We start from the raw sequence: 15,570 nt of genomic DNA, 5'->3' as shown, positions 1-15,570 counted from the left end.
ATTTCAATATTGCAACTATTTTAGAAGATTTTGGAACATGTCTAGTTATACAGACCGGATAGTGGTCAATCAATGCATACACTGGCATATCAATTTCACTTACGTTGTCCAGTTTATTACTATAAACATGATCAATGATAGTAACATTTTTATCCCTTACTCTAGCTAGGGTGTTAATTAATTGGGTAAAGTTGTAAGATTTAAAGTTACTTATTCATGCTAATGGGGGAGTTTTCATACAATCATCAATATTAAATTGGCTTACACTAAAAGTAATACTAAAATTATTTTTCAGTCGACATTATTGCAAGGTATAGTTTCGGAATTTTAGTGCTAGTTTTAATCTTGGCTAATATTTTTCAAAACAAATTCCGAATAATTTTCAGTCTCCGTTAAAGTCCGGTACAAATTCGGGATTTTTAGTGCTACTTTTAGTCTCGGCGATTTGAATATTAATGTTCCGGCCTTTCTAAGTTGCCGCTAGTGTCTGTAATATTTTCATAATTTTATTAATATATTTAGTCAAGCCAATTTAATCTAATGTTCCGGGATTATTTTGTTCAGTCTCCGATAAATTCTGGGACAATTTCTTAATTTTACTATCACTTTTAGTCACAACAGGGTCAACCAGATCTCTAGAAAAGAGACATACTATTCTATCATTGCCATTGTAGTGTGAATGTGTTTGTCAAATTATCATTACCCTTCCCGTTTGGGTGGTGCTATACATTTTCGTATTTTTCATAAGGGTTAGAATTTTAAAGAAAAAGAATTTTCCCGTGGTATTCTCACTGGTTATACTGGCTATTTAAAAAAGACGTTGTACATTTTGGATATTGTTCAAAGAACCTTTAATTCCCTTTTTATTTTGGTGTGTGATTGATGGGTGTAATATGGGTTATAGAGCATACAGCTTGGCCTTACTCCAGATCTGCAAATTTAAAAAAACAAAATGCTAGCTCCACTTGGTCATATTCATTTCCTGGACTTAAAAAGAGCCCATAATCTTTTTTTTTTACATTTTGTATATGTAGTAATTCATCCATGCACTTTCAGATGCTGGTATTGTCTAGCTGGGCAAAATTCATTTTCCCAATTTTAATAGGTGCTAAAGATAGTGTACTTCAGACTAATTAAGGCTGGTTTTTAAGCACAAGGGATCAGTCATATTAGTTAGCAGTGTGCTTAGATCATGTACAGTTTCCATAAGTACAATATCCAACGAAATGTTTGCCACATTACATCAACGTAGCATAGAGGTATGCCAACAACTTCACCTTACATACGTCACACCCTCAAAATTACATAAAAACTGGTGAGTGCCCCTTTGACCCCGTAAACAAATTTTAAGCAATTATACTTTTTTCCCCATGTTAAACCGATGGGCTCATTTAACATAGGATTGCCCATACTTACCTATAGTGGCACGAATTGAGGTAAACTCGAACATTGTTACTAAGTCACGGCCATTGAGGTCAGCCACTTATAACACTGTTACCGCTTTGACCCTCTAAACACTTTTGACCTCCAAGTTTCTCCCCCATGTTAATTTCTCGTTTGACCATCAAGTGTCCTTCCCATGTTAATTCCCGTTTGACACCCAAGTGTCAATCAATACATGAAATTGAAGACTAATGTTAATTCCCTGTTTGACCCCCATTCGCCCCATATAACTACTGGTATGATATAGCCTTTACAGTAATGATGTGCTCTTACACTAAACCAATCAACAAACAATAGTCCATAATAAAGAGTACACATGTATACGTACACGTGTTTAAGAATTGCCAAAGTAATCGTAATTATGTTAAATCTAAATGACACCACGTGACTAATGTCAATAACATACAATTTAAATAATATGTGGAGAAAACCTTCTTATGCTATTGTATGTCCATCTAATTCCAGACTCGTTTTATTATTTTTTCTGAAATTTGTATTAAATTAAATATTTTCGATCTGCCTAATATCGGGACTCACCACTGCATACATGTAATATCCGTACGTGTTATTCCACACGGAAAAATGTACCTATATCTGGCAGCACCATTGCTTGCATCTGATATCCGTAAGCATCATTCCTCATGGAAAAATATACTTATATCAGGAAGTACCTTTGCTTGCATCTAATATCCGTGAGGGTTATTCCTGACGGAAATATATACTTAATCTAGAAGCACCATTGAATGCATGTAATATCTGTAAGTGTTTTCATTGGGGAGAAAAATACTTAATCTGGAAGCACCAAATGCATGCATGTAATATCCGAGTGTTATTCCTCAGGAAGAAAGATACTTAATCTGGAAGCACCGATGCATGCATGTAATATCTGTGAGTGTTATTCCTCAGGAAGAAATATACTTAATCTGGAAGCACCAAATGCATGCATGTAATATCCGTGAGTGTTATTCCTCAGGAAGAAAGATACTTAATCTGGAAGCACCAATGCATGCATGTAATATCCGAGTGTTATTCCTCACGGAAATGTATACTTCTCATTCTCAATATCCGATGTTTTGTATAGTTTTGTATGATTTGTGGAATATAAATGTAATTTAAAACCTTGCCTTAAATGTTCTTTTTTTAAAGTTTGTCCTTAAGATAATGCTCTAAATACTCACATAAATAACTAAATAAGTATTGTAATGAGAAAAACCCATGGATAATATTTTTCGTTTCGTATCAGCTAAGCGAATTTATTTTCTTTCGTTATAGTGCAGGTTTGATTCTAAATGTTAGCTAGCTTTGTTGCATCGTAGAGCGTCTTAGGTTTTGGGTCACATAATTCCGCCTGGATATATATATATATATATATATATATATATATATATATATATATATATATATATATATATATATATAGTGTTAGACGACTCCTTGCAAATTAAGCATAACCACCCGCCGGAGCAAGAACAGTTGGTTGTAGTTCGCCGGACAGGAAAAGAGGAAAGGGCCAGACCGGGGAATTTTAAAAAAAAAGTAGGGACAAGGTATTTCGTCGACCAAGATACGTGAGCTACAAGGCTCGTCTAAGAAACGCGGAAATCTTGCGACAATACACATTTTAACTGAAGATATCTCTTCTCTCATCATTTCGCAATGTTCCCCTCTCTCTCTCTCTCTCTCTCTCTCTCTCTTTCTCAATCGATCGATCGATCTTGATCGAGTAACGACGCGCGACTACGACCTTGCCGACAACACATGGCTACACTTCACTACCCCGAGCCTGGCTATCTCGCGTTCTTAAGGACAAGAAAAGACGCAAGAGAAGGTAGAATGATGTCAGTCTTCATTTTGATCTGAAATACAGTTACAATAATAATGTGGAAATAAATGTTACAGAATTATTGTTTAAATACCTGTACGAAGCCAAATGGGAACATCGAGTCAGTCTCGCCGTCTGATGCGTTATGGAACTTTTGTCGCCAGTCAGTAATCATGGCGGGAAATTGACAGGCGTAATTCGCTGCATAGGCATCAGAATTAGACTCGCCTGTGAAAGATGAAATCTGTGACACTCCTACACTGAGTTTACATATGTGTGTGTGTGTGTGTGTGTGTGTGTGTGTGTGTGTGTGTGAGAGAGAGAGAGAGAGAGAGAGAGAGAGAGATTTTTTGTTTTTGTTAACTTTATCACTGTAACCTTATTTGCGATAAGAATGTGACGTAGGGTTATTCTCATGGGTATTTTTGGTACGAAGAAAAATCACATATGACTGGTCCACCTGAACATGCAGACCACTTTTCAGCAATATAAATCAGTAGTTTTGCTTATGAAGATTGACTGTACACTATTCTGCATTTATTTTACATAGCTTTCGTATGGGTCTGTTAGTATAAAGAGTTTGTTTCCCTCTAGTTGTCATGCGTGTCAATCGTAATAAATAATAACAGCACAAAGCGTGAGAACCTGATCGGTAACGGTGTCGTTCAGCAGTTTGTAAAGGTTTGAAGTTCTTTTTGTTTGGTATCCACACATGTTCATCAGCATCCGTCCTTGTGTCCGTCGTTGCATCCGCCGTTAATTGGTTATCCTTTTGAATATGAATTATGTCTACACCGATTGAGAGAGTAGTAATAATGTATTTGCTGTTTTATTAGGATGGGATAACACCGAAGGTTTCAGGTCCAGGGTATATTCAAATGCAACCATTTAAGTAACTGATGTTACAACTCATGTTGATGTACGATGGCCGTTAGCGTCCTGTGCAAATTTACCCTATCCCATGGTTTCCAGTCTGTATCTTTAACCAACCGTGTAGAAGGATGTAAATTACATTGTCAACCGAGGAAAGTACGTATGCACTGACGGACAGGACGACGTGATCCCTGCCTTTTTAAATTAAGCAGGACACACGTCACTGTCATATTGTCGGCAGGATCAGTGTATTTGATAATGTATAAGATTTTCTTCTTTGTCAAGGTCCATGTATTTGATAATGTACAAGATTTGCTTCCTTGTCAAGGTCGATGTATTTGATAATGTACAAGATTTGCCTCCTTGTCAAGGTCAATGTATTTGATAATGTACAAGATATGCTTCCTTGTCAAGGTCAATGTATTTGATAATGTACAAGATAACTTCCTTGTCAAGATCGATGTATTCGATAATGATCAAGATTTGCTTCCTTGTCAAGGTCCATGCACTTGTTAATGTACAAGATTTGCATCCTTGTCAAGGTCAATGTATGCGATAATGTACAAGATTTGCTTCCTTGTCAAGGTCGGACTGTACTCTTATAACGAAAATGGCAACGGTTGTTGGTTGTACAATTGCAGATTTCTTGCGTTATCTACCAAAATGTTTTGTCAGGCTAAAAGTTGTGCTTGACAATGTAATATTATATGTACGAAACGATCTAGTTCAAAATATTTTAATTAAATGTGCAAACAGGAACTACTAAACAGATATTCAACATTAAGAATTCACCATCATTCTGTATGAATTCTTCTAAGACTAATCACGTTTTGTCTGGCAGCTCTCGGCCATAATAGTATTGGAATATAGCTCTCTATATTTCTAAGTACAACAAACTTAAACCATTCTCATTTGTTTGCAGTGGGTGAAACTTGGTTTCAAAACAAACAACATCACATATCTAACTGTATGTATGTATGTATGTATGTATGTATGTATGTATGCATGTATTTGTGTATGTTTTTACGTGTGTGTGTGTGTGTGTGTGTGTGTGCATCTCGTTATGAAAGGTCGTCATTTTCAATGCGGTTTGAACAGGGTCTATCGATGTGTTCTTATCAAATTTGAACGTCAAAATCAAACCATTGTTTATGTTGTCCTGCACACTTACACTTAAAGATTCAAGAATACACATGTATTAGCTACGTAAGCAGTGAGAAAATTTACGTTTTATTTATTCTAAGATGAATATAAAGGGTTGAGTTTTCACCCTACCGCATCTTCGCTTGTCAAGGTTCCGATAACCCTATCTACACCTTGGCATGTCGAGCAGATATTTCTGTGCTTCGGGTCAGTAAACTTCAGTGGATGCGATGGCGCTTCCAGTCAAAATTAAGTTGTTCCAATTTAGACACCGTTCCCTCGTGATCGAGATAAGGGGAGCCCACAACTTGAATGGACTGATAAATAAGCACTTTTCCCGTGCCGGTCTGTGTTTGCATAAATACCTTTCACTCAAATAGACCTGTAACAGCTTCCCTCTGGTACATAGTCATACTTTCGATGTTAAACTTACAAAGTGTCCTTTTTAGGTCAATTGCGAACACCGTTTTCGGCGGATGTACAAAACTCCACGCTATTGGTTAGTTGGTATTATATACCAAGGGAGGCAACACATGAAATCCAATAGATGTCACTAGGACAAAGCACCAATATAGTTGTTCTATCTGCCAAGGTGTAGGTAGGGTTGTTGGAACCTTGGCTAGCCAAGATGACCCCACCCGAGTACGGGTCACGTTCAATTCATGGACGTAAAAAGATTTGCATGAAAAGTACTGTGGTTCTCCGACCGTCGTTCACACTCTCTCCGCTTTGATTTAATGGTAACATGAGTGGAATTATATCTGATCTGACAGCACATATGCACCGGAAGATCTTGGTCTAATTGCTTGTAATTTGATGAGTATTATACACGGGTGAAGATGGTATTGTTACCTTGATACCAGATGGCTCCATAGATGGTCATTTTCAGCAGAGGATGAATCATAGCGTTCCAAAGAACGGACGGCGTTGTTGGCCATGACCTGGACAGATGTAAATATGAAACAAAAATAAGCTTCGTTTCGTTGTGTGTGAGAGAGAGAGAGAGAGACCTAGTCTGGTTCCCTGACCTCTCCCCACTCCATTATGGAGAGAGGTCAAGGAACCAGGCAAAGAGAGACCGAGAGGAAGGCAGATAATGCGCTAGAGAGATGTCCAACTTTCAGCCTTTGCTGCGTTGTATAGGCCGACAAAAATGACCGTCCGTTTAACCTTTTAGATGAATATTCATCAGGGCCTCTCGTTCACCGGCAAAACTGGTATTGCAGTGCATGCCTCTTGTAAACGTGATACGAAGAAGTTTCTTGTTCGCATCTAGTTCCCACTATGTAAACACGCCATCACACCCATTGCTCATGAGGACTGGGCCCAAATAACAATGCCAATAAAAGGTCAAACAGATAGGTATTCATGTTGGCTTTGTAGAGACAGTTTTTAAACTAACATAAAGTGTTCATCTAAAATGACATATGTTTCTTAGGGACCCTTTGTAGCTTGAATCCTTATCTATAACTGACTATATAAAAGTTCAATATTTCTATTTTAAAAAAGTAGGATGCAAATAAGAGTTCTACAGCTACAGAACGTGCGTGTGTGTGATTTGGATTTTTAACGTAGCTTTAACAAATTTTCAGTCATATCGCTACGATGGTTACATTGTGGCAGTTTATAGTGATGTCTAGCACTGGGGCATCATGCCGCAGACATGTAGCATGATGTCCCAACCAGTCACATCATCCTGACACCAGGCCGACCAGTCCTAACACTAACCTCTTAAAGCTGAGCGCCAAGCGAGGCAACTGTTAGTACCATTTTTATAAGTCTTTGGTTTGACTCGGCCGGGGATCGAACCCACGACCTTCTGCATCCGAGGCGGACGTTCTAACTACTAGGCCACCGGAGCTGTCACAACTACAGAATGAGTTAACATAATTTTATATTGACATACATCGTAACACAACTCATTCGATACATGCTGAAACGGACTGGTCTGTGTACATGTAATCTGCCACATTTTTCCCCGAGTTATGGAAGAATCCATGTTTGATAATGAAAATAAATCAAAAGGAGGCAACTACATTATGGCCGAATAGAAAGATGACCATTCCTTAATATATATAAAAAATCGACTCTCTGATGTAAAGAGACCACCCAGTTTTATAGTATATATTTAATGTGATTTATTACGATCGATTCGAACGGTGTTGAAATAAACTGTGTGCGAAACGAATTAGTTACTGTTAGCTACATTTAATGACGCTAACCTGAAAACTGATAGAGCTACATACGCAGATATCATTCGGAGCGAACTAGAGATTTACCCAAATCCATGCTGGTGTGCTAGCTGAGTCTGAAAAGGGGTAAATAAAGGCTGTTTCATATATAACCGAAGTAGTCCGAATGGCAATCATAATCAGCGCTCTACAGATTTTCTGTACATCTGAGTGACGGGTCTAAGGTGAAATTGTCTGTATTTGCAAAATACACAGTAGACAGAATGTTGTCATACCTCTATGTTATTTTCATGTACCATGGCAGACATTTCTTTGGATATTGTTCTTGTGGAAACTGCACATGGTCTAAGCACACAGCTAACAAAATGGTTAGTCTGAATATTCTCAAAAAATCAGCTTGAATTAGTCTAAATTACATTATCTTTAGCAGCTATTAAAACAGGGAAATATAATTTTTCCCAACTTGACATAACTAGCTTCTGAAAATGTAATGGACGAATTACCAAAATATATATAATGTATGCAAAATTTGTTTTCCGTATTTTAATAACGGCTAATGACCTAGTATATCTTAGGTATTGTTCAAAGAACCTTTAAATCCCTTTATTCTAGTGCATGATTGACAGGTGTAATTTGGGTTATAGAGTATACAGCTTGGCCTTACTCCAGATGTGTACCTTTCAAAAATGTGCTAGCTCCACTTAGTCATTTTCACTTTCTGAACTTCAGAGGAAAATTGTATAAAAGGAGCCGATAACTTTTTTTACATTTTATATATTTGGTAATTGATCGAATGCACTTTTAGAAGCTGGTATTATCTAGTTGGACAAAATTCATTTTTCAAATTTTAATATTTGCTAAAGATAGTGTACTTTAGACTAATTTAAGGTGATTTTTTTAGCACAAGGGAGCAGTCATTTTAGTTAGCAGTTTGCTTAGATCATGTACAATTTCCGTAAGTAAAATATCTAAAGAAATGTCAGCCACATTACATCAACGTAGCATAGAGGTATGCCAACATTTACTCCACTGTGCATGTTTCTTCAAGTGCAAACAACTTCACCTTACATTACGTCACTTTCTCAAAGTACATAATAACTGGCGAGCGCCCTCAAAAGAAACCGAAACATATTCGGACCATCTCGGTTATTTCTAATACTGGATTGATAATAGGATTGATCTAGAAGTTGCGAATGAATAAAAAGAGCTCGATGCATTCGCATCTTCTTGGTCATTCATTTTTTGTCAGATGACTGGGGTGATTCAATTGGCAGCTGATGGCAGCTATAAGCACACGTTTGAGGCTTGAAGCTGCGAATGAAAATGAGCCTTACCAAACATCTGGTTCAGTCGCTGACTGGTTCATACGTTGAAATTTTACAATTGGTCGAAGTATCGAACAATTATCATCTTATTTTTTTGCAATATTGTGCATATCTTTAGTCAGATCTAGACAGAGGAACAAGCTTCTATCGGACAAAGCTATAATACTACTCAAATAAATTCCTACTTAATTAGCACACGTTTATGTGTGTGTGTGCCTCTGTGTGTGGGGTGTGTGTGTGTGGGGGGGTGAATTTTTAACGTAGCTTTAAAAAAATTCAGTCATATCACTATGATGTCTGCAGTGTGACATTTAATAGTGATGTCTAGCACTGGGGCATCATGCCCCACATGGTCACATATCTTGATACCGCGCAAGCCAGTCCTAACGCTAACTTTCTAGTACCATTTTTATGTCTCTGGTACTATTTGGTCGAGGTTCGAACCCACGATCTCCTGCATCCAAGGCGGACACTCTAACCACTTGGCCACCGGAGCGGTGCGTACGTTTTAGAAAAAAGACAAATAACAGCGACTATTCTATTTTTTCCCGGTCGAGATTTCATTTGTACATTGCGCTGAAAGCTCAACGACAAAGAGTCTTCCTTCACAATTGTTTTAATAACTATCAAAATATTTACCATGTACTGTATTATATTTCAAATTTTCTAAGAACTATCTTATTATTGTATTCGCACACACTCCCAGTTGTTTGTACCCCATCCCTTTACCGATATAAAAAACAGAACTTAGTCATTTTATTCAGGGGATCCAAAACTTTGTCAACTTGTTGTCGTTTCGAATCAAGCGGGACTCTCTTTAGGAACACAGTCGCCATATTTACATGGGTAAGTCAAGCAACTGATGTGTCGTAGTTCACCGTCAATGATAATCCCAGTAATTCCGTCAATTTAAGAGTTACATCTGTTTAAAAGCAGTTATACAAGAGTTCCTCTTTTTATTTGTTGAATTTGTTTTAGAAATAATAAAACTTGACATTCCAAATATTGTACGTAGACGACACCGTCTGTGCAAACATGGGCTGTTCTATAAACCAGAAAAGAACAGCGTGTAATCTTTGTGATTGTTTACAAGAACTTCCATTGCATTGAAACGACAATAAGCATACAGTGTTAAGACTCGTTGGCATCAGTCAGTTAGAAATTATAAACAATGAACGAAATGACTACGTTTTGTGCATTTTTTTTCCTGATGCATTTTATTTCTAATTTCGGTGGGAAGGGGTTCAAACAAACTGCAGGATGTGCGAATGCTATAATTTTCATGTTACGTACTATATTTTAAACTTCTACCAAAGTTGCTGAAGTAAAATATTTGTTTAGTTCAATCAAATCATATCCGACTTCCACAAGTCGTTTCCGATTAAAGTTCGTAAAGATTTGCACAATACGGTAGTATTAATTCGACCAACTTACGCTGCACCCCGAGGATGGTTTGTACATTTAGCCATTGCGTCCGGGGATGACCATGTCTCGATTGGGGTACCACCCCAGTTAGATTCTATGAGTCCTATAGGGTGCTTCAGATGCGGATACAGGTCTTTAGCATACAGCCAGCATACGGCAGAGAACATGTCTATTACTCCTGAAAAAAAAAGCCACAGGTAAGAAAGCCAAAATAAAAGATACGTTTGTTATTGTGTGTATGACGTGTCCAAATTCAGTCTTGACCGAGATCTAGCGTCGTATCCTGTGCAAGTAGCACAAGCACGTGATACTATCATAAAAGAGGAAGGGGGATCCATGTTAAGGGTAGCACTCTACCGTTTCGTATTTTTCATTTGATTTTTAAAGAAAAAGAAATTCCCCGGGTTTCCTCACTGGTTAGACTGATAATTTAAAAAAGACCTTGTATATCTTAGGTACTGTTCAAAGAACTTTTAAATCCCTTTATTTCGCGGTTTGATTGATGGGTATAATATGCGTAATAGAGTATATAGCTTGGCCTTACTTCAGATTACACCTTTAGAAAAAATCGCTAGTTCCGCTTGGTCATTTTCATTTCCTGGACTTCAGAGATGAATATTCTTTTTAATTAGCCGACAACGTATTATTTAAATATATATGTTAATTCTTTCATTGCACTTTTAGAAGATGGTATTGCCTAGTCTGGCAAAATTCGTTTTCCCTATTTTAATAACTGCTAAAGATAATGTAATTTAGACTAATTCAGTCTGATTTTTTTAAGCACATTCCCATGTGCAGTCGTTTTAGTTAGCTGTGTGCTTAGATAATGTACAATTTTCACAAGTACAACATTCAAAGAAATTTCAGTCACAATACAGGAAAGTAACATAAGGGTCCACCAGCATTCTCTCCATTGTGCATCTTGCAAATGTAAACGACTTCACCTTACACTCCTCCACGCTCTCAGAAATTCGTTATATATGTAGAGCGCCCCAAACATCGTCTCCTACTCACAATCAACACAAGCTACGGTAACTCTCGCAGTTCGGAATCTGACTCCTCGATGACTTCGTGCTCATTGTCACACGCTACCTGCACATTTTGTCGGTCACAACTTACACCACCGTAAAGTAGACATTCCAAGCATTTCCCCATGTTGGATTTAGGTTCATTACCGTTTTATAATGACAATTTTTACTCGATATTTTGTTGGCGTTTATTCTTGTCTTTGTCTACTCCGACAATAGTTTGGTGGACAACTATTTCGCTCTGCTTCAGATTTTACTGATAGGACCACGTGTCTATGGCAATCAGATTAGAGCTGACGTTGCATATTCTTCATCTAAAGTACAATTCATGCAGGTCATCAGGCATTTGGTACCGACTACTTCAGTCACGGGTGTTCATTTTGCATGTAAAGTACAAGTCATTCAGGCCATGTAGGCGTTCAGTACCGACTATTTCAGTAACTGATGTCAATTTTTAGAATTTGATATTAAAGTACGTGGACATTTTTGGACGAGGGACCGCAGGTTGCCGAATGGTCTAAAATGCTCGCCTTTACAGATTACTGACATCTCATCTGTGTCCTCATGGGTTCGAGTCTTGGGCTCGACCAACGTGGGTATGTGAGAAAGCTTAGGGTTTTCCTGGATTATTCTACCTCTAGAAATACTGACCGACATGTATATCCTATTATGAACTGAAAAATGGCGTTAAACCAACAACAACCTTTTCGGACCAGGTCAACTTAAATGTGTAATCTAGTATAAACTATATCCAGAATTACTTTCGTTCGCATGGACTAAATGTCACGCGCTGCAGTGTCATAATGAAATTTGTGCGTGTTGGGTAAAATTCGTATTTGTTATGACTACAATCCTCTTGTATTGAACCAGTTTAGTACCTGGCCACGACTGTAAAAGTCCATAATGATAAGTAATTTTCGTATGGAAGATTTTTTTTAACATTTAAGGTGCAGGATCATTCAGCAGACAGTATCAAATGGACTTTGGCAAAACCATATTCATATGAAAGTTTAGAACAACACTTAACATATAATTTTAAATGATAAAATGACCCCACACGACCACGTTGTCTTGTTCTGCATGAACTTGTTCGGTTTTCTCACAGCTCTAGACGTTACCACCACTAACATGTATCTTATACATAGAATAGTGATGCAGCCGTATAGCACAATGCACACTCTAAGTATGTCCTTGATCATTGTATGATCTGCGAGTTAGGTTGTTTAAATTTGGACCTTAAAAGTGCAATGATATAAATTTATGGTGATTTTGCATATTATTAATTTAAAATAACTTAAACTGAATTACTTGGTTTTTTAAAGTCAAATAATAACTTAAAGTTTTTTCTTGTTATGGAAGTTGGTTTTTTTTGAGTCCCTACAAGGTTTAAAGGTTATGCATATGATTTAGAGATAGTTGCCGTAGAGAACTGAGCAGATGCGCTTTTACACAAGGTTTAAATAAAGATGTCAACGGTCATAGTAGAATAATGAACCAAATGGGATAAATGCATGCAGTGACAATATATTAAAACACTTTTGGGAATCTGCAGTAAACATTTCTGGCATCTGCAATGCTTATTTTAGTACCCGCATAATTTATTTGGGAATCTAGAATACGGAAATGGACTGCCATCATAAATTGTGAACTTTTTGGCATCGATGCAAATTTGGGAGTCGACAGTACATTGTGGACTTTGAGGCATCTGTAATAAATATTGGAGCATCTGCAGTAAATTTCAGATTTGTGTACATCTAGAATAAATATTTCGGCATCGAGTATACATTTTACATTTTTTGGCATCAACCATAAAGTTTAGACTTTTGATCCACTATGTGACATGGACAGTAAAGATTTGGGAATCGAATATGAATTTGAGACCGTTAGACAACGACCGTAAATTTTGGACATCTGGGCATACGCAATACATGTGTTGGTAAGAATACAATTTAAACATTTTGATAATTACAATTTAGACAATTGTGAATTGACCATACATATTGGGAGCAAAGACAGTATAATTTAAGATCGGTTATATTCTTTTAGAAAATTTGTTTTATACTTTTAAGCACCGACCAATAAAAGCATCGACCATGTAAGTAAAACTTTAAGGAATGCGACCACAAAATTTAAATTTTATGACCATACAAATTTAATTACTTTTACGAAAGTTTGAATAACAATTATATGTTTCATATACCTCTCTTAGGTCTTGCCCAGTTTGTCTTGATTGCAATGAAGTCATCTTGCTCAGTGTTAGCCTCCTTCAACTCAACAAAAAGTGTCCGTATGTCCTGAAAATCCTCTGCGGACGCTAGCTCCTGCGCAGCCGTATATACCTAAACATGTTCACAAAGAGAATAACAGATAGGTGCAACGATTGTATATTCAACCCTGTGTGATCAGTATCATCATTTGTTCATAATTTATTTTTACAAAGTCTGAAATTTTTGACAGACTGTTAAAAAGGGTCCTTGATTATCTCTATATGTCTGCTTATAGCACTGCTTTACTCCTGTGTCTATTATTACAGCAGCTATATCTTTAAAGGTTTTAGATGTACATGTAATATATTGTAAATAGACTTATAGTACTGACTGAGTACTTTATGTGTTTACGACACTGTTGTTTTGTCTATGACAGTAGCTTTGCCCTTACGTGTTTTAGATGTAAATATAATATATAGTAAATAAACTTACAGCACTGAGTGAGTACTTTATGTGTACTTAGGGCACTGTTTAACTCCTGTGTCTATTACATTAGCCATGCCCTTAAATGTTTTAGATGTATTTGTAATTTATGGTAAATAAACTTACAGCATTGAGTGAGTACTTTATGTGTACTTAGGACACTGTTTTACTCCTGTGTCTATTACAGTAGCCATGCCCTTAAATGTTTTAGATGTATATGTAATTTATGGTAAATAAACTTACAGCGTTGAGTGAGTACTGCATATTACTCTGGCCGGAACATATCCATACATCACCAAACATGACGTCCGATAATGATGCTGATTGGTCTCTGGAAGTAATTGTGATTGTGAAAGGGCCCGGATTTGTTTCCGCCGGAAGTTTGATCTTCCACGTACCTCTTCCGCCGACGCCATTTGTCACTACCCCTGTACCAACCTCTGTCCCATTCTTTCTGGCAGTTACATTAGCCCCTATTGTGTCCGCATATCCCCATATAATTGCCCTTTTGGGACCTCTTTGCAGAACCATATGGTCATGAAAATAGGAGGCAAACGAGAGGTTCCCATTTACCTCTGTAAAACAAAGGTTTTTAATTATTTTTATTTTAAAGTTTATTTAAAAGCGTGTATAAAGAGGAATGCATCGGAGAAGTTTGCAACGCTTTGGAAGGTGAAATAAAGAATGAGAAAAGGAAATTTACCCAGAATCTGGTTGGAAGACGCACAAGCAGTCAGAAATTTACGTTGAAAGCTGCAAAAAAATGTCAGGGTCAAGTTTAAGTACGTAGCGCACAAAATCCTTCAACGAGTGCATTTATTTTTTTGTAAATGTTGATGTGTATTCGTGATTTTCTTTAACATTTTAGAACAGTTGGAAGTGTCAGTCAAAAACTCTCTCTTCTGGCACATAATTGTTCCTTGCTGTAGATATATAAAACACTTGATTGAGCGAGGTATGCAGTAAGAAATTAAAACTATGCTAGTTAAGCTCCAACTATACTTATTTTGATTGTGTTGATGTCGGTTTGACAAATAAATGTTGCCAAGGCCGGAACAAAACATAAGTAACGCAATGGAGGAGAAAAAATTTCATCATTTGTTTTGTTAACAGAAGACGTGCCAAAATGAACTAGTATTACCATATAACCAACTGAATTTTTCATGAAACTGTGTAGCATGCTCTATAAACAAATAACATCAATATGATAATTTACGTTGGAGGACTTGTCATATTCTTTTGATGGGATTTGTGTGGGGATGAGGCTTCTTTTGGTGCTTTACAGTACAGAAACATACATAGGTTATTTGGGTGAAGTGCCTTGCTCCAAGATTCGCTACTGCATCCGAAACAGGCCAATCCGATAGTCGTATTCGAATCCGGGCCCTCTTTGGCACGGGAATTATTGAGATATCACATCTCCGTGATCGATTGGTGAATCTTGCTTTAGTTATCTACACGTTTTGAAAATGTACAAAATCTGATACGCTCAGAATGTCTTATTTGTGTTGACGGACGAGAGTGCACAAAATCTGATACGCTCAGAATGTAACATTTGTGTTGACGCAGGAAAAGCACACAGGACTCGTTGACGCAACAGCGTCTTAGAGGAAACATGCAATACAAACA

The 15,570-nt window shown here is 37.1% G+C and overlaps 1 protein-coding gene and 1 long non-coding RNA gene across 2 annotated transcripts in view; one reads left to right on the top strand and one right to left on the bottom strand.

The window, feature by feature from the left end:
* Window positions 1–15,570, top strand: part of LOC149799042 (uncharacterized) — an 83,558-nt gene that overhangs the window by 18,536 nt on the left and 49,452 nt on the right. The gene's annotated exons all lie outside the window — the stretch shown is intronic.
* Window positions 1–15,570, bottom strand: part of LOC149799043 (sialate O-acetylesterase-like) — a 54,339-nt gene that overhangs the window by 21,617 nt on the left and 17,152 nt on the right. Inside the window, exons 2-6 of the mRNA XM_089958006.1 lie at window positions 14,185–14,516; window positions 13,452–13,590; window positions 10,233–10,401; window positions 6,134–6,222; window positions 3,360–3,493 (exon numbers count right to left, since the gene is read on the bottom strand). Coding sequence (XP_089814132.1) covers window positions 3,360–3,493; window positions 6,134–6,222; window positions 10,233–10,401; window positions 13,452–13,590; window positions 14,185–14,516 — 863 coding nt within the window. The remainder of the gene's footprint in view (window positions 1–3,359; window positions 3,494–6,133; window positions 6,223–10,232; window positions 10,402–13,451; window positions 13,591–14,184; window positions 14,517–15,570) is intronic.

This window comes from Sinohyriopsis cumingii, chromosome 5, assembly GCF_028554795.1.
Source record: "Sinohyriopsis cumingii isolate HCF-2022 chromosome 5, ASM2855479v2, whole genome shotgun sequence".
Taxonomy (NCBI): domain Eukaryota; kingdom Metazoa; phylum Mollusca; class Bivalvia; order Unionida; family Unionidae; genus Sinohyriopsis; species Sinohyriopsis cumingii.
This window is presented reverse-complemented; position numbering and strand designations above follow the sequence as displayed.